General features: G+C 47.7%; 1 protein-coding gene across 2 annotated transcripts in view; it reads left to right on the forward strand.

The window, feature by feature from the left end:
* GATA4 (GATA binding protein 4) overlaps positions 1-25,496 on the forward strand; it is a 42,137-nt gene that overhangs the window by 15,037 nt on the left and 1,604 nt on the right. The window contains exons 2-5 of one of the 2 annotated variants that reach the window (XM_054383536.1): positions 8,933-9,102; positions 23,068-23,193; positions 24,133-24,220; positions 24,530-24,675. In XM_054383536.1, coding sequence (XP_054239511.1) covers positions 8,933-9,102; positions 23,068-23,193; positions 24,133-24,220; positions 24,530-24,675 — 530 coding nt within the window. The remainder of the gene's footprint in view (positions 1-8,932; positions 9,103-23,067; positions 23,194-24,132; positions 24,221-24,529; positions 24,676-25,496) is intronic. The other variant, XM_054383537.1, reaches the window with a different exon arrangement.

The following is a 25,496-nucleotide window of genomic DNA, read 5'->3' on the forward strand; positions in this document are numbered from 1 at the left end:
TGAGCTGAAGGGTAAATTAATGCACATGGACTTTCTGAGCCCCGCCTGTGTGCTCAGCTGATGATGTCCCTGTTGTAAAAGAAAAGGCTCAGCTGACAGCTTGCTTTGGGCTACAGATCTCTCCCCCACACAGCAGTCATTCCCTGCCCCTTGTATCTTTGTCTCTACTTGGCTTTTGCTGCTGCCTTCCTTTCCAGTTGAGCCCTGCTCTGCCACAGGCCTGGACCAACCAGCACTTTTAACTGATGTGATCAGATCAGAAACCCTTTTGATGGGTTTTGCCCCTTGAAACCTCAGCTTCTGGAATTGCATAGTTCCTGGGAGTATCTCATCCTATTCAAAAGAAATAGAAGATGTGGCTTTCAGGTATGGGAAAATGAATCCTAAAGGCTTGAACCATAGGAAGGATGCTCCAACTATCACCTTTTAATGGAAGCAGTCTTGGGATTTCAGACAATTTGGGTGCATTAAGAAGAGTGCAGGTCAAGGGAGGTTCTCCTCCCTCTCTGATCTGCCCTAGTGAGGCCATATCTGGAGTATTTGGCCCAGTTCTGGGCTCCCCAGTCCAACAGAGACAAGGAACTACTGGAAAGAGTCCAGCAGAGGCTACAAAGATGATGAGGACAGTGGAGCATCTCTTTGACAAGGAAAGGCTGAGAGACCTGATGCTGTTTAGCCTGGAGAAGACCAAGAGGGGATCTTCTCAATGCTGATCAATATCTATAGGGCAGATGGCAAGAAAATGGGGCCAGACTCTTATCAGTAGTGCTCAGTGATAGGACGAGGGGTAATGGGCACAAACTGGAAGACAGGAAGTTCCATCTGAACATGAGGAAAAACTTCTTTCATGTCAGGGTGACAGAGCCCTGGAACAGGCTGCCCAGATAGAGTTTGTGGATCCTTCTCTGGAGAGATTCAAAATCTGCCTGGGCACGATCCTGTACAACCTGCTGTAGATGACACTGCTTTAGCCCTCCTGGTTGGACTAGATGATCTTCAGAGGTCCTTTCCAATCCCTGCCATTCTGTGACAAACCATCCTGTGTAGCTGGGAAAGGCAAATGCTGTTTACCCCTGTTGTGCCATCATGGTTGTCCCTTGAAACAGAAGGTGAGGGTGTCTTGGGTGGGATCCCAGGGCCTCCATGTGTCCAAGGGGCCAATGTCCTTTGCCTCATCTATGAGTGCCCCTGAGACTCCATTTGGGCATAGTGTATACATAGGATCATGGCTCTCACCTCTTATCATAACAAATTGTTTCAGGAAACTGCTTCTCTGTGGGGGAAACTGCTCTCAGGGTCTGTTTAGAGCCTCTAAGTGCCTGGATGTATTTGAAGGACAGTTTCTCCTTTGCTGAGTTGCTTCACTGGGTTGAGAAGACATTTCTTCAGGGGGAAATGTTGATATCAAATATCCCTCTATCTGTAAACAGAACTCCAGTGCTATATATTAATGGAATTCTCCATTCCTCTTCACCCAGAGGGGGTGAAAGCAAGAGGGGGATGGAGGGCAGAAGAAGGTAGGCAACTTGCTTGTTACCCCCTTCTAGGGCCTGATCAGGAACAGAAACTTATAAACTGGTTGCTGGCTCTGAAGTGATGGATTCAAAATCTATGAGAGGTGCATTTACTGTTATTATTCTTTTGGGTCCTGATCCATCAGGTTTACATGTTCAAGATGACCTCTCCAGGGTTAACAGGTTTAGGGTTGTTAAAGAAAAGCCCAAAGAAACCCAGAAGGTCTGGACCTAGGACTGACATATTGTCAGGCTGGAAGAGTTGGTTATTTGCTGAGATGGTGGAAAGACCCAGAGAAAGCTGCCCAGGGAAGTGGTTGAGTTCCCATCCCTGGAGGCAGTTCAAAGACACGTAGATACGGTGCAGAGGGACATGGTTTATGGTGACTTGGCAGCTCTGGGTTAATCGTTGAACTTGATGATCTTAAAGATCTGACCTAAATGATCCTCAGGCAGTTCAAGCCACTCTTCAGACTCAAACCTTGGGCAGTCTCCCAGCTGACTTGGTTGCAAGAGGGTGATCAGATGATTGGGAAGTCGAACGTAGGCTTTGGGTGCGCCATATCCATGGCCAGAGATGCTGTCACGTCCAACACGTGTTGGAAAAGCAGCAGCCTGTAGGTGTGGGCTGGCTGGAAGTGCTCAGCCCTGCATTGTCTGTACCACTTGATCTCTGTGGACCTGGTGGTGGATGTGAAGGACCACTCCCAGTGACTGAGAGCCATGAAGGGTCGTATCCAAGAATGCTTTTTCCTTACTAGAGCCCAGTGCTCCACTTAGGAGTTACTCCTGGCTCCCTGGGGACTGAATGTCCCATTGTGGAAAGTATTTTTGACATTAGCATGCTCAAGGCCTCACCCAAGATTAGGAGCCTGTTGTGCAACACCCAAGTGACATTTCCTGCCCTGGGGACCTTGTAGTTCTCATAAACTGGAGGTGTGAGGGGAAAAAGATCTCTTACATAGCAAGTTTATGACCAGGTATAGGACCCAATGCATTGTCTCCAATAGCCAGGTCATTGAGCAAGATTCCAAGATTTGCTCTCAAGTGAGAAGCTCCTTCATGGACTAGAAGTAGGGTCTTCTGAAGAGCTAAGTAGAAGGTCATTAGCATTAGTCAGCACCCAAATGATAAAAAGGACTGAATGATCCTAAGACTGGTATTATCTAAGATAAGGGGTGATGGTTTTAAACTAAAAGATGGAAGACTTGGAGCAGATAGAAGGAAGAAATTGTTTACACTGAGGCTGGTGAAACATTGTCACAGGTTGCCCAGAGAAGTGGTAGAAAGCCCATCCTTAGAAATATTCCAGGTAAGAGTGGACAGAGCTCTGAGAAGCCTGATCCAGGTAAATATGCCTCTGCTCATTTCAAGAGGGGTTGGACTAGAGAAGCTTTAAAGGTCTCTTCTAACCCAGACCATGCTATGACTCTGATTCACAGAATCACAGAATTTTAGGGTTGGAAGGGACCTCAAGGATCATCTACTTCCAACCTCTCTGCCATGAGCAGGGACACCTCACACTACATCAGGTTGCTCAGAGCCACATCCAACCTGGCTGCAAAAACTTCCAGGGATGAGGCTTCCACCACCTCCCTGGACAACCTGTTCCAGTGTCTCACCACCCTCATGGGCAAGAACTTCTTCCTAACATCCAATCTGAATCTACCCTTTTCTAGTTTTGCTCCATTCCCCCTAGCCCTATCCTCACCTGACACCCTAAAAAGTCCCTCCCCAGTTTTCTTGTAGCCCCCTTCAGATACTGGAAGGCCACAATAAGGTCTTCTGGGAGCTTTCTCTTCTCCATACTGAACAGCCCCAAGTCTCTCAGTCTGTCTCCACAGGAGAGGTGCTCCAGCCCTCTCTCTGATAAGGTCTATGCAAAGGCACTTGGGAGGAGCTGTATGTTCAAAGAAGACGAGGAGGCCACCCAGCACACCCACTCCAGCCACAGGCCAGTGTCCCTCTCAGCCTATCCAGCAAGCATCATCCTTTCCTCCACCACGTGCCAGTGCTGGCCGTACCTGGCGTGGGGAGAGGGAGTAAATCTTTGCAGCAGAAAGGCTGTGGCAGAGGTCAGCGGAGGGACCCATAAATCTCCATTATCAGGCAGCGGCTCCTGTGCCACGGGACGGAAATTATTGCCCTGAGTGTGGCTGGGGGGAGCCTTTCCTTCCCCCACCATTGTTCAGGGCCCTCCGGGAGCCGCTCGGGCAATTTGCTGCCTGGATAAATGTTTCCTTTCCCGCCTGCTAAGCACAAGGAATAAGTGTCAGGGGATCTCATAATGCCAGGATTTAGAGCTCCAGCCCCGAGATGGGAGCCAAGAAAACACTTTGCTTTTTTTTTTTTTTTTTTTTTTTTTTTTCCGGGGAGCCTCCTTAATCCCCATTGTTAATAACAATGGCAAATGAAACAATTAGTCCACTTGGAGCCTAGTGACCTCCAAGCCCAATATAGCTCAGCCTGTTAGTAGACCATGGTTCCTTGGGCTCTGAGCCCTGGAAAACTTGGGGTTTCTTAGATCTTGGACACACATCCACATCAAACTGCATGGTGCTGCAGCTCTGCAGGTGATACTTTCTCTCGCTCCTTTTTTGTTGTTGTTAGAATCATAGAATCAGTCAGGGTTGGAAGGGACCACAAAGATCATCTAGTTCCAACCCCCCTGCCATGGGCAGGGACACCTCACACTAGATCAGGCTGTCCAGAGCCAGTTGTTGTTGCAGAGTTGTTGTTGTTGTTATTTTTTCCTTTGGTAGACTTGTTTTCAAGATGATTCATCTGTGTGGCCAGAAGGTCAGCTCAGAAATTGCACCTCAAGCAACTTCATCCCTGAGTTTAGTGATGCTGTGAAATTACAGCACCTCTTTTAGACAGAAATCGAGTCCCTTGTCTTCCACCTCTCTCTTGGGGCCTATTTTCTCTAAGCCAGTATCCCAGTGGTGTCCAAGACTCATCTTTTGCCATCATCAAGCATACTTTGAAGCAGGAGAGACTAGTTCTCCTCCAGGTGAGATCTTTCAAGGTCAGGTAGTTCCCTCTGCTCTGACAGGGCTCCAGGAATAGTTTTAATGAGGTTGCACTCTGCAGATGTCATCTTCTGATTCGTCATTGGGTGGTGCACACAAAGGACTCACCCATTTGATATCACCCCACGAGGGCTATGATTAGGGAGAGTCACCCACTGCGTGGAGTTTTGGAGCAAAGTCTATTCCTTCACCATCTTGAGCACCAACAGTTCCTGCTTGTTAACATTCACAAGGATCACCTTTGACTGCTCTGAGAGGGAGAAGTCACACAAATGTTACTACTACAAAAGCAGAAGAGATTTTTGTTTTGAAACATAAACAGGGAAAGTCTGTCAACAGAGAAGCTCCAGTCCGAATCTCATGAAAACAAACATAAAATCCCCCCAAGAACCAAGCCCCAAGCAAGTAGTGAAGAAAATAGCTCAAATAAATCTGGATGGAAAAGGAGAGCAAAGGGACTCAAGAATGCTTTCTGCTGGAGTTTGAGAACCCTGGTGGCAAATCAACCTTGAAAACAAGGTGGAGAGTGGAGTGTCACTTCCAGTATCTGAAGGGGGCTATAAAAAGCTGGGGAGGGACTTTTTAGGGTGTCATGTAGTGATAGGATTAGAGGGGATGGAGCAAAATTAGAAGTGGGTAGATTCAGATTGGATGTTAGGAAGAAATTCTTGCCCATGAGGGTGGTGAGACACTGGCACAGGTTGCCCAGGGAGGTGGTGGAAGCCTCATGCCTGGAGGTTTTTAAGGCCAGGCTGGATGTGGCTCTGAGAAACCTGCTGAAGTGTGAGGTGTCCCTGTCCACAGCACGGGGGTTGGAACTGGATGATCCTTGAGGTCCCTTCCAATCCTAACAATTCTATGATTAAGAAATAACACTCAATATTTAGTAGCAAATGTAATTATTGTCAGAAAATAAGAGATTGACACTTTTCCCAATTTCAGTTCCACATCCTGTTTTTTTTTGTTTTGTTTTGGGTTGGGGTTTTGTGATTGTTTGTTTTCTAAAAGCACAAGTATTCCCATACCTGGCATTTTGTTCTTATCAGACCCACCTTGAAGGACCTTCTTATTCAAGAGGTAGTCCAACTCAACATTTCTGAGACTGTTAGTAATTTTCTCCTTTTTCTTTGATTAAAAACTTTCATATTTTGATTTTTCTGGAGGAGAAATCATACAACCATAGAGGCATAGAATGCTTTGGATGAGAAAGGACCTTTAAGGTTATCCAGTCCAACTTCCCCTGCAGTAAGCAGGGACATCTTCAACTAGATCAGGCTGCTCAGAGCCCCATCCAAGCTGACCTGAAATGTTTCCAGGGATGAGGCTTCTACCACCTTTCTGCTCACCCTGTGCCAGTGTTTCACCACCCTCATTGTAAACAATTTCTTCCTTCTGTCTAGTCTAAACCTCCTCTCTCCTGGTTTAAAACCATCACTCAAGGAAATATGAGCATTAGTAATTAGTTACAGGCACAACTCGAATCACTCAAGAGTTTTCACTGTTACCTTTGGACTACCTCTGTTCTGCTAAATTCTCCCTGGATTATGTCAACAACTTTGCACTGAAATATTTTCAAGGGGGATGGGAGTTTCTCACAGGGCGAAAAACGACTGTGAAAATCATTTGGCTTTTCCTTTGGAAAATGATATTCCAAAACCCTCAACTTCTAAAGTTAAAAATAAATAAATAAAAATTAAAAAATAGTAGTGAAATGTTTTCCTTTCATGAGATTTTTCAAGGAAATGAGGTCTTTCCTGACCAGCTGTTCCAATCCCTTCTTTTTTTTCTCCTTTTATTTTTTTTCTCAAAGGAAGTTTATTTGATCTAGATTTTGGCTGCAGCTCAATTGGTGATTTTAAAGGGGAAAGTGAGGCGTTGTGGTTACAGTATCACTGAATTCACACCTACAAAACAAAATTACCTGGAGGGATTCCCATCTTTCCTAAACCACCACAAGTGCTCAAAAAGTAATGAGAGTTTCCTAAGTTGCTGAGAAGATTCAGAGATTCATAACTTCAAAGAATGGTTTGGATTGGAAGGGACCCTGAAGATCATTCAGTTCCAACCCCCTGCCATGGGCAGAGACACCTCACACTGCATCAAGTTGCTCACAGCCACATCCATCCTGGCCTTAAAAACCTCCAGGGATGAGGCTTCCACCACCTCCGTGGGCAACCTGTTCCAATGTCTCACCACCCTCACTGCAAAGAATTTCTTCCTAAACTCCAGCCTAAATCTCCCCTCCTCGAGCTTCAAATCACTCCCTCTCACAACTTGCCCTTGCAAAAAGTCCCTTCCCAGCTTTCTGGATTCTTTCTCTTCTGGCTCCATAGTCCTTTGGGTACATTCATTTACTGTCTCCTAGCTTTTCCCCATGGGCACAGGGTGTAACCTCTTGCCAGTTTTAGGCTGCTTTTTAGGAAGAACTGGGCTCACATTAATCTTTATCTCTGTGTCTCTCTTTTCTAACACCACTTTAGTCACGTTTTAATCCTTTGGCTGTTTCACAGTAATGTTTCTTACAGATTTTCCAAAAATAGTCTGGAGGAAAGAGAAAATAAGTCTGGTGTTTGAACATAACCCTTCTTAGATATCAGAGAATCCACAGGGAATGGAGACACAAATTGGCAAGAAGACAGATTTTGTTGGTTTGCTGTTTTGGGAACTGTTATCTTCCAGCATAAAGCTGAGATACTCCTAAAACAAGCAGGTGGACAAGCACAAAATAGAGCACAATGCAGAGTAACATTTTAAGAGTATAATGTTATGCTGCTCTGGAATGGCTGAATGTCTTGATGAAAAAAATCTTGCTGTCCTGCAAACATCTCCTATGTGCTGCAGTTTGTTGGGAATGTTTTGGTTTATTCCCAGCCTATGCTAAGTAATGGAGCCCTTTGCTGTCATTTCACCTCCCCAGTTATTTTACCACAGCATCACAGAATGGTTTGGATTGGAAGGGACCTCTGAAGGTCATAGAATCATAGAATGGTTTGCATTGTTAGGGACCTCCAGAGGTCATCTAGTCCAACACCCCTGCAGTCTGCAGCCACATTCTCCACTAGATCAGGTTGCTCAGAGCCCTGACAAACCTGTCCTTGAATACCTTCAGGGATGGGGCCTCAACTACCTCCGTTGTTCCAGTGTTCCACCACCCTGATGGTAAAGAACTTGTTCCTAACATCCAATCTAAATCTCCTCTTCTCTAATTTCAAATCATTGCCCCTCATCCTATCACTCCAGGCTTTTCTAAACAGTCCCTCTGCAGCCTTCTTGTAGGCCCCCTTCAGGTATTGGAAGGCTGCTATTAGGTGACCCCAGAGCCTTCTCTTCTCCAGGCTGAACAACCCCAACTCCCTCAGCCTGTCATCTAGTCCAGCCCCTTGGCAGTGAGCAGGGACATCCATCTAGAGTTGCCTTTTTGGTGTCCCCAACATTATGCCCACATGCAGGGAGGAATGGTTTTATAACAGAAGAAATGCATCCCCAAGGTGAATTCAGTAGCTGACACTCTCCAGGTGGGATGACCAGCAGCCACACATCATTTCAAGGGCCATGCCAGCTGGATGCAGCTGCATTTTCATCTCACCAAGGCCTAGAGCTGATGCTTATAGAATCATAGAATTGTTAGGGTTGGAAGGGGCTTGTGTTTTATTAAGCAAAGTTCTTGGCTTCTTGAAGGCATTGTATTCAAGGGTGAACCAAGCTCTGTCTCCAGATGATGGTGTAGCTGAGGTGTGCTGTATTGGCCTCTGCATCACTTGGCGCATGGTATGGACCTGCCACAGCTCTCCTGTCACCCTCACAAGAGAGAGGTTTTGCAGTGATGTCTGACAGCCTAAGAAGGTAGATTCTTGCAGTTCAGGAGATGCTTCTCATGAACAGAATAGGGTGAAGGTCCATGAACGTTCCTCCTCCTTGGCTCTCTGCAGCTGCTTCTCTCACAGAGGGGCTGGGTGGGAGCTGGCCTGGGCTGGGTGAGGGAGAGCAAGGGATGTACAGGTCAGAGGGAATTTGTCTTGATTGCAAACATGGCTCTTTGCCTGCCCCAATCTGCTTGTCCTGGCTGTGTCCAGTGTTGAAAATTGGATAACGTCAGAGCAGAAGGGAAGGTTTCTATTTCTGTCTCCTTGTATCCGTGTCCCAGCACATCCCTGCTGCCACAGAAGTCCTGCAGCCAACACTCTATGGCAGGGAAAGGGGTTCCTTTTCCCACTAACCCCCAGGTCTTCCTGGGGTAAAGAAGAGCTGTTTCTTGCCACCGATCAAAATTTGCACGTTTGTGATTTCTCGAAATGTCACTTCCAGGCTCAACCCAGCCCCAGCCCAGAACTTAAATGACAGCCACCTAACTAACCAAAGTTTTTCCTTTCTCTCCCATCATGGCAGCAGAATTTTTTGATGATTACTCAGAGGGGCGAGAATGTGTCAACTGCGGGGCCATGTCCACCCCGCTCTGGAGGAGAGACGGCACAGGGCACTACCTCTGCAACGCCTGTGGGCTCTACCACAAGATGAACGGCATCAACCGGCCCTTGTTCAAACCTCAGAGGAGGCTGGTAAGTCAGCACCACACAGGGCTGGCCTGCTGGGCAAGGCTGTGTGTCAGGATGAGGCAAAAAGAGCTTGCCTAGGTGGAAATGGCAGGGGCGTCTCAGCTCCCTGGGTCACCATCTGTCTACCTTAGCTCAGGCAGACAGATTAGGAGGCTCAGGGGAGACCTCATTGCTGTCTACAGCTACCTGAAGGGTGGTTGTGGCCAGGTGGGGGTTGGTCTCTTCTCCCAGGCAACCAGCACCAGAACAAGAGGACACGGTCTCAAGCTGTGCCAGGGGGAAGTTTAGGCTTGATCTGAGAAAGAAGTTCTTCACAGAAAGAGAGATGGGAATGGGATGCCCAGGGAGGTGGTGGGGTCAGCATCCCTGAAGGTATTAAGAAAAGCCTGAATAAGGCACTTAGTGCCAAGGTCTAGGTGATCAGACAGGGTTGGGTGATGGGTTGGACTTGATGATCTTGAGGTTTCTTCCAACCTGGTTGATTCTGTGAGCTGGTTTGGGTCCAGATTTCCAAAACAGGACAGACTGCCTTGTGCTTGGTACACTTCAAAAACCTTGTGCTGTCCAGATCAGTTCTGCAGACACTCAGGCCAGGCAGTGGAAGGGGCTGTAGGACACAGAGGCAGTACTTCAGAGTTAGTTTAGCAAAAGGCAGTCTTGGCTTTAGCACCTCTGTAGGTGTATTAGGATCAATGCAAACCTTTTATGGCTCCACCACACTACTAATCTGTCTTATTTTAGGGTCCTCATTCTCCAGTCACTGCTGGGTGACCCGTTGCATTTCATTTGGTGAGCTTGTGGAGCAGTTCAGGGTATCCCAATACTTGTGGAGTCAAGATGGTGCATGTATGGGGAACCTAGGGGACACATCTTGAGGCCTGTAGGAGAGATGGGGATGGATGTTATAGTAAGACCACAATGGGTGATGGTTTTAAACTAAAAGAGGGGAGATTCAGATTAGATAGAAGGAAGAAACTTTATAATGAAGGTAGTGAAACACTGGCACAAGTTGCTCAGAGAAGTGGTAGATGCCCCATCCCTGGAAACTTTCCAGGTCAGGTTGGATGGGGCTTGGAGCAACCTGATCTACTTCAAGATGTCCCTCCTGACTGTAGGGGGTTGGACTAGATGACCTTTAAAGGTCTTTTTCAACCCCAAACATTCTGTGATTCCATCCTCTCAGTGTTGAAATCCTGACTGTCCCTGCTTGTTTTGCTGAGGGAAGGTCTCTGTCATCTGTGCCTTGAGGCACAGATCCATCACGGTCCAATGCAGAAGGGAACCAGCAAGCCACCTCTTAGGGACGCTCCTTGTCCTCCATGAGCCCCAACATGCTACTCCTCTTTGCATCGCTCAGACCTGTCTCAGCTGAAGCTCAGCCTTCTCCTGCACATGTCAGTAGGACACTGGCAGCTTGAACATCAGCAGCCACCAGCCACAACTACCCAGCGCCCTCTTGTGAGGAACTCTTCCTAGGCTCTGCACGGACCGAGCCAGGCAGTGACTGTACCTTGGCACCAAGGATCTTGCCCTCTTTCATTCACTGGTCTATACATTTTCCTTGGGCTTGTCTGTGTTGTCAGGAATGGTCCATTGGGTACCCTAGAATCATGGAATCACAGAATCATTTAGGCTGGAACAAATCCTTAAGATCATAAAGAACAACCCCATGCACCAGTATAGGTAGGGGACTGACCTCTTAGAGAGCAACATAGAGGAAAGAGACCTAGGGGGTCCTGGTGGACAGAAGGATGACCATGGGCCAGCAATGTGTCCTTGTGGCCAAGAAGGCCAAGGGCATCCTGGGCTGGATTAGTAAGGTGTGGTTAGGAGATCAGAGAGGTTCTTCTCCCCCTCTACTCTGCCCTGGTGAGGCCACATCTAGAATATTGTGTCCAGTTCTGGGCCCCTCAGTTCAAGCAGGACCTCAGGGGACTGCTTCAAAGAGTCCAGTGCAGAGTCACAAAGATGATGAAAGGAGTGCAACATCTCCCTTATGAGGAAAGGTTGAGGGAGCTGGGCCACTATATACTGGAGAAGTTTGATTCTGTCACTGTGTAACCCTTTTTTTTTTTTTGGAGACTAAGATATGCCAGAGACCCCTAGAAGGAGAGATATTTGCCTTTGCTTCAAGCTCTCATTTAACCTCTTAGTCCACTTACAGAAGCTGATGATTGAACCTAATACATGGTGAGGTTACAACTAAAGGAGCATTTGGTTTCTCTGCAGCAAAGAGACTTCCAGCTTCCAGTCTCAGGAAGCACTTGAATTTCACGTTCTATGGTCTTGCAGCTGTAGATTAACTGATTCTGTTTTATAAGGCGGGAGAAGACACAGAGGGAAAAACATAGCAAGATCACTGAGAAAAATTCTGTTTTTTCTGCCAGTTTCTCATCTCTCAGGCTTTTACCCCATTACACAGCTGCCAGCTATTATGTTCAGTTCTGCAGGGCTGAGGAGACGTCCAGGACCACCAGATTTCCTCCCTGCAGGCTCCTCTTCAGGCACCATGAGAGCTGGCATCTTCACACAGCTCCAGCACTTCAGCTCAGTCCCCAGTTTATCAGCAAGCAAAGAGGGAATCTGACCCCAGCCCATCCAGACTTTATCCCCAGCCTCTTAAGCCCCGAGCTTTGAAGGATGCTGGGAAGATGTGCAGATGTGGTGCTTAGTGATATGGTTTAGTGGTGGACTTGGCAACGCTGGCTTAACACTTGGACTCGATGACCTTAGAGGTCGTTTCCAATCTAGAGGAGTTAGGCAGGTGTGGAGGATGTGTCTTTTTCTTCCTCCACTTCCCATTATGGTGCCAAACTCAAAACCTGAATTTTAGATCTTTCAAGTCCATTGTCTTTCTCTTGTGACCTTTTGAGCCTGGCTAAACCAATTCAGCCAGGAAAGGAACTTCAAAAGGCCTGTTACCTTGTACTGCTCCATTAGTGGGGATTCCCTCTGAATTATCCCACTTATCTCCAGGAAGATGATGCTGATGGAAGCATTTTTTTCTTTTTTTTTCCTTATCTGAGCAACATCAAGCAAAGCTACTGAGGAGCATGTGACATTCACGGCATTGATACCATCTTCTGGGGTGCATGGCATGATGCTTGGGAGGTGAAGGACATGGCAGTCTGAAAGGGCAGGACAATCTGAGATCCAGGCAGCTTAGTGCAGGTGTGTGTACACACAGTGTGTGTACAAGCAATGTGTGTACATAGTGTGTGTGTGTACATGCAGTGTGTGTACATACAGTGTGTACAAGCAGTGTGTGTACAGGCAGTGTGTGTACATGCAGTGTGTGTACAAGCAGTGTGTGTACAGGCAGTGTGTGTACATGCAGTGTGTGTACATGCAGTGTGTGTACATACAGTGTGTACAAGCAGTGTGTGTACAGGCAGTCTGTGTACATGCAGTGTGTGTACAAGCAGTGTGTGTACAGGCAGTGTGTGTACATGCAGTGTGTGTACATGCAGTGTGTGTACATGCAGTGTGTGTACAGGCAGTGTGTGTACATGCAGTGTGTGTACATACAGTGTGTGTACATGCAGTGTGTGTACATGCAGTGTGTGTACAGGCAGTGTGTGTACAAGCAGTGTGTGTACAGGCAGTGTGTGTACAGGCAGTGTGTGTACAAGCAGTGTGTGTACAAGCAGTGTGTGTACATACAGTGTGTGTACAAGCAGTGTGTGTACAGGCAGTGTGTGTACATACAGTGTGTGTACATGCAGTGTGTATACATACAGTGTGTGTACAGCAGTGTGTGTACAAGCAGTGTGTGTACATGCAGTGTGTGTACATGCAGTGTGTGTACAGGCAGTGTGTGTACATGCAGTGTGTGTACATGAAGTGTGTGTACAAGCAGTGTGTGTACAGGCAGTGTGTGTACATACAGTGTGTGTACAGGCAGTGTGTGTACAAGCAGTGTGTGTACAGGCAGTGTGTGTACATACAGTGTGTGTACAGGCAGTGTGTATACATACAGTGTGTGTACAAGCAGTGTGTGTACAAGCAGTGTGTGTACATGCAGTGTGTGTACAGGCAGTGTGTGTACAGGCAGTGTGTGTACATACAGTGTGTGTACATGCAGTGTGTATACATACAGTGTGTGTACAAGCAGTGTGTGTACAAGCAGTGTGTGTACAAGCAGTGTGTGTACATGCAGTGTGTGTACAGGCAGTGTGTGTACATGCAGTGTGTGTACATGAAGTGTGTGTACAAGCAGTGTGTGTACAGGCAGTGTGTGTACATACAGTGTGTGTACAAGCAGTGTGTGTACAAGCAGTGTGCGTACATGCAGTGTGTGTACATACAGTGTGTACAAGCAGTGTGTGTACAGGCAGTGTGTGTACAAGCAGTGTGTGTACATGCAGTGTGTGTACATGCAGTGTGTGTACAAGCAGTGTGTGTACATGCAGTGTGTGTACATGCAGTGTGTGTACAGGCAGTGTGTGTACATGCAGTGTGTGTACATGCAGTGTGTGTACAAGCAGTGTGTGTACAGGCAGTGTGTGTACAGGCAGTGTGTGTACAAGCAGTGTGTGTACAAGCAGTGTGTGTACAGGCAGTGTGTGTACATGCAGTGTGTGTACAGGCAGTGTGTGTACAAGCAGTGTGTGTACAGGCAGTGTGTGTACATACAGTGTGTGTACATGCAGTGTGTGTACAAGCAGTGTGTGTACAGGCAGTGTGTGTACATACAGTGTGTGTACATGCAGTGTGTGTACAAGCAGTGTGTGTACATACAGTGTGTGTACAAGCACTGTGTGTACAGGCAGTGTGTGTACATACAGTGTGTGTACAGGCAGTGTGTGTACATGCAGTGTGTGTACAAGCAGTGTGTGTACAGCAGTGTGTGTACAGGCAGTGTGTGTACATGCAGTGTGTGTACAGGCAGTGTGTGTACAGGCAGTGTGTGTACAAGCAGTGTGTGTACATGCAGTGTGTGTACAGGCAGTGTGTGTACATACAGTGTGTGTACAGGCAGTGTGTGTACAGGCAGTGTGTGTACATACAGTGTGTGTACAAGCAGTGTGTGTACAGGCAGTGTGTGTACAGGCAGTGTGTGTACAAGCAGTGTGTGTACATGCAGTGTGTGTACAGGCAGTGTGTGTACATGCAGTGTGTATACAGTGTGTGTACATGCAGTGTGTGTACAAGCAGTGTGTGTACAGGCAGTGTGTGTACAAGCAGTGTGTGTACATACAGTGTGTGTACAAGCAGTGTGTGTACAGGCAGTGCGTGTACAGCAGTGTGTGTACATACAGTGTGTGTACAAGCAGTGTGTGTACAGGCAGTGTGTGTACAAGCAGTGTGTGTACATGCAGTGTGTGTACAGGCAGTGTGTGTACAGGCAGTGTGTGTACATGCAGTGTGTGTACAGCAGTGTGTGTACATACAGTGTGTGTACAGGCAGTGTGTGTACAGCAGTGTGTGTACAGCAGTGTGTGTACAAGCAGTGTGTGTACAGGCAGTGTGTGTACAGGCAGTGTGTGTACATGCAGTGTGTGTACAGGCAGTGTGTGTACAGGCAGTGTGTGTACATACAGTGTGTGTACAGGCAGTGTGTGTACAGGCAGTGTGTGTACATGCAGTGTGTGTACAAGCAGTGTGTGTACAGGCAGTGTGTGTACATGCAGTGTGTGTACAGGCAGTGTGTGTACATGCAGTGTGTGTACAAGCAGTGTGTGTACAGCAGTGTGTGTACATGCAGTGTGTGTACAGGCAGTGTGTGTACAAGCAGTGTGTGTACATGCAGTGTGTGTACAAGCAGTGTGTGTACAGCAGTGTGTGTACAGGCAGTGTGTGTACAGCAGTGTGTGTACAGGCAGTGTGTGTACATGCAGTGTGTGTACAAGCAGTGTGTGTACATGCAGTGTGTGTACAGGCAGTGTGTGTACATGCAGTGTGTGTACAGCAGTGTGTGTACATGCAGTGTGTGTACAGCAGTGTGTGTACAGGCAGTGTGTGTACAAGCAGTGTGTGTACAGGCAGTGTGTGTACATGCAGTGTGTGTACAGGCAGTGTGTGTACATGCAGTGTGTGTACAAGCAGTGTGTGTACATACAGTGTGTGTACAAGCACTGTGTGTACAGGCAGTGTGTGTACATGCAGTGTGTGTACAAGCAGTGTGTGTACATACAGTGTGTGTACAAGCACTGTGTGTACAAGCAGTGTGTGTACAGGCAGTGTGTGTACAAGCAGTGTGTGTACAGGCAGTGTGTGTACAAGCAGTGTGTGTACAAGCAGTGTGTGTACATACAGTGTGTGTACAAGCAGTGTGTGTACAGGCAGTGTGTGTACATACAGTGTGTGTACATGCAGTGTGTATACATACAGTGTGTGTACAAGCAGTGTGTGTACAAGCAGTGTGTGTACATGCAGTGTGTGTACATGCAGTGTGTGTACAGGCAGTGTGTGTACATGCAGTGTGTTTACATGAAGTGTGTGTACAAGCAGTGTGTGTACAGGCAGTGTGTGTACATACAGTGTGTGTACAGGCAGTGTGTGTACAAGCAGTGTGTGTACAGGCAGTGTGTGTACATGCAGTGTGTGTACATGCAGTGTGTATACATACAGTGTGTGTACAAGCAGTGTGTGTACAAGCAGTGTGTGTACATGCAGTGTGTGTACATGCAGTGTGTGTACAGGCAGTGTGTGTACATGCAGTGTGTGTACATGCAGTGTGTGTACAAGCAGTGTGTGTACAGGCAGTGTGTGTACATACAGTGTGTGTACAAGCAGTGTGTGTACAAGCAGTGTGTGTACATGCAGTATGTGTACATACAGTGTGTACAAGCAGTGTGTGTACAGGCAGTGTGTGTACATGCAGTGTGTGTACAAGCAGTGTGTGTACAGGCAGTGTGTGTACAAGCAGTGTGTGTACATACAGTGTGTGTACAAGCACTGTGTGTACAGGCAGTGTGTGTACAGGCAGTGTGTGTACATACAGTGTGTGTACAAGCAGTGTGTGTACAGGCAGTGTGTGTACAAGCAGTGTGTGTACATGCAGTGTGTGTACAGGCAGTGTGTGTACATGCAGTGTGTGTACAAGCAGTGTGTGTACATACAGTGTGTGTACAGGCAGTGTGTGTACAAGGAGTGTGTGTACAAGTGTGTGTACAGCAGTGTGTGTACAGCAGTGTGTGTACAGGCAGTGTGTGTACATACAGTGTGTGTACAAGCAGTGTGTGTACAGGCAGTGTGTGTACAAGCAGTGTGTGTACATGCAGTGTGTGTACAGCAGTGTGTGTACAGGCAGTGTGTGTACATGCAGTGTGTGTACAAGCAGTGTGTGTACATGCAGTGTGTGTACAGGCAGTGTGTGTACAGCAGTGTGTGTACATACAGTGTGTGTACAAGCAGTGTGTGTACAGGCAGTGTGTGTACAGGCAGTGTGTGTACATGCAGTGTGTGTACAGGCAGTGTGTGTACAGCAGTGTGTGTACATACAGTGTGTGTACAGGCAGTGTGTGTACAGCAGTGTGTGTACATGCAGTGTGTGTACAAGCAGTGTGTGTACAGGCAGTGTGTGTACATGCAGTGTGTGTACAGGCAGTGTGTGTACATGCAGTGTGTGTACAAGCAGTGTGTGTACAGGCAGTGTGTGTACATACAGTGTGTGTACAGGCAGTGTGTGTACATGCAGTGTGTGTACAGGCAGTGTGTGTACAAGCAGTGTGTGTACAGGCAGTGTGTGTACATGCAGTGTGTGTACAGGCAGTGTGTGTACATGCAGTGTGTGTACAAGCAGTGTGTGTACGTACAGTGTGTGTACAGCAGTGTGTGTACAGGCAGTGTGTGTACATGCAGTGTGTGTACAGCAGTGTGTGTACAGCAGTGTGTGTACAGCAGTGTGTGTACAGCAGTGTGTACAGTGTGTGTACAGCAGTGTGTGTACAGCAGTGTGTGTACAGCAGTGTGTGTACATGCAGTGTGTGTACAAGCAGTGTGTGTACAGGCAGTGTGTGTACAGCAGTGTGTGTACAGCAGTGTGTGTACATGCAGTGTGTGTACAGCAGTGTGTGTACATACAGTGTGTACAAGCAGTGTGTGTACAGGCAGTGTGTGTACATGCAGTGTGTGTACAAGCAGTGTGTGTACATACAGTGTGTGTACATCCAGTGTGTGTACAGGCAGTGTGTGTACAAGCAGTGTGTGTACAGGCAGTGTGTGTACATGCAGTGTGTGTACAAGCAGTGTGTGTACAAGCAGTGTGTGTACAGGTAGTGTGTGTACATACAGTGTGTGTACATACAGTGTGTGTACAGGCCGTGTGTGTACAGCAGTGTGTGTACAGGCAGTGTGTGTACACACAGTGTGTGTACAAGCAGTGTGTGTACATGCAGTGTGTGTACAAGCAGTGTGTGTACAAGCAGTGTGTGCACAGGCAGTGTGTGTACATGCAGTGTGTGTACAGCAGTGTGTGTACAGGCAGTGTGTGTACATGCAGTGTGTGTACATGCAGTGTGTGTACAGCAGTGTGTGTACAAGCAGTGTGTGTACATGCAGTGTGTGTACATGCAGTGTGTGTACAGGCAGTGTGTGTACAGCAGTGTGTGTACAGCAGTGTGTGTACAAGCAGTGTGTGTACATGCAGTGTGTGTACAAGCAGTGTGTGTACAAGCAGTGTGTGCACAGGCAGTGTGTGTACAAGCAGTGTGTGTACAGGCAGTGTGTGTACAGCAGTGTGTGTACAAGCAGTGTGTGTACAGCAGTGTGTGTACAGCAGTGTGTGTACAGGCAGTGTGTGTACATGAAGTGTGTGTACAAGCAGTGTGTGTACAGGCAGTGTGTGTACATGCAGTGTGTGTACAAGCAGTGTGTGTACAAGCAGTGTGTGTACAAGCAGTTTGTGTACATGAAGTGTGTGTACAAGCAGTGTGTGTACAGGCAGTGTGTGTACATACAGTGTGTGTACAAGCAGTGTGTGTACAAGCAGTGTGTGTACATGCAGTGTGTGTACATACAGTGTGTGTACAAGCAGTGTGTGTACAAGCAGTGTGTGTACATGCAGTGTGTGTACATACAGTGTGTACAAGCAGTGTGTGTACAGGCAGTGTGTGTACATGCAGTGTGTGTACAAGCAGTGTGTGTACAGGCAGTGTGTGTACAGGCAGTGTGTGTACAAGCAGTGTGTGTACAGGCAGTGTGTGTACATACAGTGTGTGTACATGCAGTGTGTATACATACAGTGTGTGTACAAGCAGTGTGTGTACAAGCAGTGTGTGTACATGCAGTGTGTGTACAGGCAGTGTGTGTACATGCAGTGTGTGTACAGGCAGTGTGTGTACAGGCAGTGTGTGTACATGCAGTGTGTGTACAAGCAGTGTGTGTACATACAGTGTGTGTACAAGCAGTGTGTGTACAGGCAGTGTGTGTACAGGCAGTGTGTGTACATACAGTGTGTGTACAAGCAGTGTGTGTACAGGCAGTGTGTGTACAGGCAGTGTGTGTACATGCAGTGCGTGTATACAGTGCGTGTACATACAGTGTGTGTACAAGCAGTGTGTGTACCAGCAGTGTGTGTACAGGCAGTGTGTGTACAGGCAGTGTGTGTACAAGCAGTGTGTGTACAAGCAGTGTGTGTACAGGCAGTGTGTGTACAAGCAGTGTGTGTACATGCAGTGTGTGTACAGGCAGTGTGTGTACAGGCAGTGTGTGTACAAGCAGTGTGTGTACATGCAGTACGTGTATATACAGTGTGTGTACATGCAGTGTGTGTACATGCAGTGTGTGTACATGCAGTGTGTGTACAGGCAGTGTGTGTACATGAAGTGTGTGTACAAGCAGTGTGTGTACAGGCAGTGTGTGTACATGCAGTGTGTGTACATACAGTGTGTACAAGCAGTGTGTGTACATACAGTGTGTGTACAAGCAGTGTGTGTACAGGCAGTGTGTGTACAAGCAGTGTGTGTACAAGCAGTGTGTGTACAAGCAGTGTGTGTACATGCAGTGTGTGTACATACAGTGTGTGTACAAGCAGTGTGTGTACAAGCAGTGTGTGTACATGCAGTGTGTGTACATGCAGTGCGTGTACATGCAGTGCGTGTATATACAGTGTGTGTACATACAGTGTGTGTACAAGCAGTATGTGTACATGCAGTGTGTGTACATACAGTGTGTGTACATGCAGTGTGTGTACATGCAGTGTGTGTACATGCAGTGTGTGTACATACAGTGTGTGTACATGCAGTGTGTGTACAAGCAGTGTGTGTACATGCAGTGTGTGTACATACAGTGTGTGTACATGCAGTGTGTGTACAAGCAGTGTGTGTACAGGCAGTGTGTGTACATACAGTGTGTGTACATGCAGTGTGTGTACAAGCAGTGTGTGTACATACAGTGTGTGTACATGCAGTGTGTGTACAAGCAGTGTGTGTACAGGCAGTGTGTGTACATGCAGTGTGTGTACAAGCAGTGTGTGTACAGGCAGTGTGTGTACAGGCAGTGTGTGTACAAGCAGTGTGTGTACATACAGTGTGTGTACAAGCAGTGTGTGTACAAGCAGTGTGTGTACATACAGTGTGTGTACAGGCAGTGTGTGTACAGGCAGTGTGTGTACAAGCAGTGTGTGTACATACAGTGTGTGTACATACAGTGTGTGTACAAGCAGTGTGTGTACAGGCAGTGTGTGTACAGGCAGTGTGTGTACAAGCAGTGTGTGTACATGCAGTGTGTGTACAAGCAGTGTGTGTACAGGCAGTGTGTGTACATACAATGTGTGTACATGCAGTGTGTGTACAGGCAGTGTGTGTACATGCAGTACGTGTATATACAGTGTGTGTACATGCAGTGTGTGTACAAGCAGTGTGTGTACAGGCAGTGTGTGTACATGCAGTGTGTGTACAAGCAGTGTGTGTACATACAGTGTGTGTACAAGCACTGTGTGTACAGGCAGTGTGTGTACATACAGTGTGTGTACAGGCAGTGTGTGTACATGCAGTGTGTGTACAAGCAGTGTGTGTACAGGCAGTGTGTGTACATACAGTGTGTGTACAGGCAGTGTGTGTACATGCAGTGTGTGTACAAGCAGTGTGTGTACAGGCAGTGTGTGTACAGGCAGTGTGTGTACATACAGTGTGTGTACAAGCAGTGTGTGTACAGGCAGTGTGTGTACAGGCAGTGTGTGTACATACAGTGTGTGTACAGGCAGTGTGTGTACAGGCAGTGTGTGTACATGCAGTGTGTGTACAAGCAGTGTGTGTACATACAGTGTGTGTACAGGCAGTGTGTGTACAAGCAGTGTGTGTACATACAGTGTGTGTACAAGCACTGTGTGTACAGGCAGTGTGTGTACAGGCAGTGTGTGTACATGCAGTGTGTGTACAGGCAGTGTGTGTACAAGCAGTGTGTGTACATACAGTGTGTGTACAGGCAGTGTGTGTACAGGCAGTGTGTGTACATGCAGTGTGTGTACAAGCAGTGTGTGTACAGGCAGTGTGTGTACATGCAGTGTGTGTACAGGCAGTGTGTGTACATGCAGTGTGTGTACAGGCAGTGTGTGTACAAGCAGTGTGTGTACAGGCAGTGTGTGTACAAGCAGTGTGTGTACATGCAGTGTGTGTACAGGCAGTGTGTGTACAGGCAGTGTGTGTACAAGCAGTGTGTGTACAGGCAGTGTGTGTACAGGCAGTGTGTGTACATACAGTGTGTGTACATGCAGTGTGTGTACAAGCAGTGTGTGTACAGGCAGTGTGTGTACATGCAGTGTGTGTACAAGCAGTGTGTGTACAGGCAGTGTGTGTACATGCAGTGTGTGTACAAGCAGTGTGTGTACATACAGTGTGTATACAAGCAGTGTGTGTACATACAGTGTGTGTACAAGCAGTGTGTGTACAGGCAGTGTGTGTACATGCAGTGTGTGTACAGGCAGTGTGTGTACAAGCAGTGTGTGTACAGGCAGTGTGTGTACATGCAGTGTGTGTACATGCAGTGTGTGTACAGGCAGTGTGTGTACATGCAGTACGTGTATATACAGTGTGTGTACATGCAGTGTGTGTACAAGCAGTGTGTGTACAGGCAGTGTGTGTACATGCAGTGTGTGTACAAGCAGTGTGTGTACATACAGTGTGTGTACAAGCAGTGTGTGTACAGGCAGTGTGTGTACAGGCAGTGTGTGTACATACAGTGTGTGTACAAGCAGTGTGTGTACAGGCAGTGTGTGTACAAGCATTGTGTGTACATACAGTGTGTGTACAGGCAGTGTGTGTACAGGCAGTGTGTGTACATGCAGTGTGTGTACAAGCAGTGTGTGTACATACAGTGTGTGTACAGGCAGTGTGTGTACAAGCAGTGTGTGTACATACAGTGTGTGTACAAGCATGTGTGTACAGGCAGTGTGTGTACAGGCAGTGTGTGTACATGCAGTGTGTGTACAGGCAGTGTGTGTACAAGCAGTGTGTGTACATACAGTGTGTGTACAGGCAGTGTGTGTACAGGCAGTGTGTGTACATGCAGTGTGTGTACAAGCAGTGTGTGTACAGGCAGTGTGTGTACATGCAGTGTGTGTACAGGCAGTGTGTGTACATGCAGTGTGTGTACAGGCAGTGTGTGTACATGCAGTACGTGTATATACAGTGTGTGTACATGCAGTGTGTGTACAAGCAGTGTGTGTACAGGCAGTGTGTGTACATGCAGTGTGTGTACAAGCAGTGTGTGTACATACAGTGTGTGTACAAGCACTGTGTGTACAGGCAGTGTGTGTACAGGCAGTGTGTGTACATACAGTGTGTGTACAAGCAGTGTGTGTACAGGCAGTGTGTGTACAAGCAGTGTGTGTACATACAGTGTGTGTACATGCAGTGTGTGTACAGGCAGTGTGTGTACATGCAGTGTGTGTACAAGCAGTGTGTGTACATACAGTGTGTGTACAGGCAGTGTGTGTACAAGCAGTGTGTGTACATACAGTGTGTGTACAAGCAGTGTGTGTACAGGCAGTGTGTGTACAGGCAGTGTGTGTACATGCAGTGTGTGTACATGCAGTGTGTGTACAAGCAGTGTGTGTACAGGCAGTGTGTGTACATGCAGTGTGTGTACATGCAGTGTGTGTACAAGCAGTGTGTGTACAGGCAGTGTGTGTACAAGCAGTGTGTGTACAGGCAGTGTGTGTACATGCAGTGTGTGTACAAGCAGTGTGTGTACAAGCAGTGTGTGTACATGCAGTGTGTGTACAAGCACTGTGTGTACAGGCAGTGTGTGTACATGCAGTGTGTGTACAAGCAGTGTGTGTACATGCAGTGTGTGTACAGGCTGTGTGTGTACAGGCAGTGTGTGTACATGCAGTGTGTGTACAAGCAGTGTGTGTACAGGCAGTGTGTGTACATACAGTGTGTGTACATGCAGTGTGTGTACAGGCAGTGTGTGTACAGGCAGTGTGTGTACATACAGTGTGTGTACATGCAGTGTGTGTACAGGCAGTGTGTGTACAGGCAGTGTGTGTACAGGCAGTGTGTGTACATGCAGTGTGTGTACAGGCAGTGTGTGTACATGCAGTACGTGTATATACAGTGTGTGTACATGCAGTGTGTGTACAAGCAGTGTGTGTACAGGCAGTGTGTGTACAAGCAGTGTGTGTACTGGCAGTGTGTGTACATGCAGTACGTGTATATACAGTGTGTGTACATACAGTGGGTCTCTAAGCTGCTACTAGAGCTGCTGGAGGTCTGAGGCTCTGTTGAAGTGATGTCTCTGGTACCATCTGAAATGCCTCAGGAGAGCTGAGATGTCCACACAGCAGTGGCAGGCAGGAGACAGTGGAAAGGCAGCAGAGCAGAAGCTCTGCAAGAGAGGGAGAAAAAGGCAAGTTGTGTTATCCACTGCAGCAAGGCAAGAAGAGAAAGAGGCAGGGAAACAAGGAAGATAAGAGGAGAGGAAAACATGAGGCATGCTGGAGCAAGCTCGTTGGGATGTGAGGTGCTCCTGGTGGTAGCAGTGGAGGGCTGATGTGTTTTCTTCCTCTGCATTTTCTTGCAGTCGGCTTCCCGCCGCGTTGGCCTCTCTTGTGCCAACTGCCACACCACAACCACCACACTCTGGCGCAGGAACGCCGAGGGAGAGCCTGTCTGTAACGCCTGCGGGCTCTACATGAAGCTCCATGGGGTAAGGTCCTCACTGGGCTCTGCTCTGCATGAGGAGGGCACTGACAGAGAAGGCTCCGAGGAGACCTTATTGTGGCCTTCTAGTATCTGAAGGGGGCTACAAGAAAGCTGGGGAGGGACTTTTTAGGGTGTCAGGGAGTGATAGGATTAGGGGGAATGGAGCAAAACAGGAAATGGGTAGATCCAGATTGAATGTTAGGAAGAAATTCTTCCCCATGAGGGTGGTGGGACACTGGAACAGGTTGTCCAGGGAGGTGGTGGAAGCCTCATCCCCGGAGGTTTTTAAGGCCAGGCTGGATGTGGCTCTGTGCAGCCTGATATAGTGTGAGACATCCCTGCCCATGGCAGAGGGGTTGGAACTGGATGATCCTTGAGGTCCCTTCCAACCCTGACAATTCTATGATTCTATGACAGAGTAAACAGGGAACTGTCCAATGGAGAGCTATGAGGGTGACTGGGGGAACTGGACGTCTCTCCTATGAAGAAAGGCTGAGACAACTGAGAAGAGAAGCTGAGAGGGGACCTTATCAGTGTCTACAAATACCTGAGGGGTGGGTGTCAGGATGAAGGAGCCAGGCTCTTTTCAGTACAAGGAACAATGGGTACACAGGAGGTTCCACCTCAACATGAGGAGGAGCTTCTTTATGGTGAGGGTGATGGAACCCTGAAACAGGCTGCCCAGAGAGGTTGTGAAGTCTCCTTCTCTGGAGACTTTGTAGACTTGACTGGACGCATTCCCATGAGGCCTGCCCAAGGTGATCCTGCTTTTGGCAGGGAGGTTGGACTCAATGATCTCTAGAGGTCCTTTCCAACCCCTAACCTCCTGTGGTTCTGTGACTCTTGTTCTCATGAAGCCTACAAGGAAGAGCTGGAACCATGTTCTTTTACATGACCTTATGGTCATACAGAAACCAACGTGGGTTTATATTTGGTTGTGCAGGTTCCAAGGCCTTTAGCAATGAGAAAAGAGGGCATTCAGACGAGGAAGCGCAAGCCGAAGAACCTTAACAAAACAAAACCACCAGCAGGTAAGCGTTGGACAAGGGAGTGTATTGTACATGGAGGTGTGTGCCCTGGTGCTTCTGACCATCCTGTCCTGTGACTCAGACACCCAACCACCACATGGGCTGATTCTTCACACACTGGGGAGGGTCTGGATGCCTTGCAGCAGTAACCAAGCCCTTCCCACCTTTTTTTTTTTTTCCATTTATTTTTTATTATACTGTGGCTGGGGGGAATTTTCAACCCACTACATGTACTAACTTTGAGTGGGTGTGTACAATTCTGTACTGAAAGGTTTTTGGGAAGAGTCTGATTTACTGTCTGCTTCCTTACAGGTCCATCCAGCAGTGCGAGTCTTACCCCGACCACCAGCTCCACCAGCAGCAGCAGCAGCAGCGCCACGACCACCGAGGAAATGCGCCCCATAAAAACAGAACCTGAGCTGTCATCTCATTATGGGCACTCCAGCCCAGTTTCTCAGGTACAGTGGGGAGGGTGTGGCAGTGGGAGGAAGATTGGAACTAGGACAGTAGACGTGGTGAGAAGAATATCCTTGGAATCTACAACAAGGGGCAACGGCTATAAACTCCAGCACAGGAGGTTCCACCTCAACACGAGGAGGAACTTCTTCACTGTGAGGGTCACAGAGCCCTGGAACAGGCTCCCCAGAGGGGTTGTGAAATCTCCTTCTCTGGAGACTTTCAAGACCCATCTGGATATGTTCCTGTGTGACCTGTGCTAGATTCTCTGGTCCTGCTCTGGCAGGGGGGTTGGACTGGATGATCTCCAGAGGTTCCTTCCAACCCCCAAGATCCTGTGATTCTGTGAACCTCTGTTGGATCCTCTTTTCAACCCAAGGGCTTAGGAATTCACAATAAGAGATCTTTCTCCAGGATGGAGCAAAATCCACCTTCTTGTCACCATGTGCACAGTTAAATATAGCTTTTAAATGATGTGTGGCAGTTCTGAATGCATAACAAGAAGTAGCAGCTTTGCTGAAAACATGAAATTCCTTCTAGCTATATAGGTCTCACAGGAAGAAAATAGCCATGCCCATTTTCATGATTTGATTTGTTTTCATTGCTGACCTTTCTCTGTGCTACCCGGATGTGTGAGGAGAATGGGAGAAATGCAGTGTGAGGAGAATTAGCTCACACTGCTCAAGTCTAACTGAGCTGAACCCTTGCCAAGGCAGAGCAAACCAGCACGACAGGAGAGAGCTGCAGGGTGGTGTGCTCTGTACCATATCCACCACTAGATGTCTTGAGAGCAGCTCTGCCTCCACACGAGGTGTGTGTATCC

This window comes from Indicator indicator, chromosome 9 (genome assembly GCF_027791375.1).
Source record: "Indicator indicator isolate 239-I01 chromosome 9, UM_Iind_1.1, whole genome shotgun sequence".
Classification (NCBI taxonomy): domain Eukaryota; kingdom Metazoa; phylum Chordata; class Aves; order Piciformes; family Indicatoridae; genus Indicator; species Indicator indicator.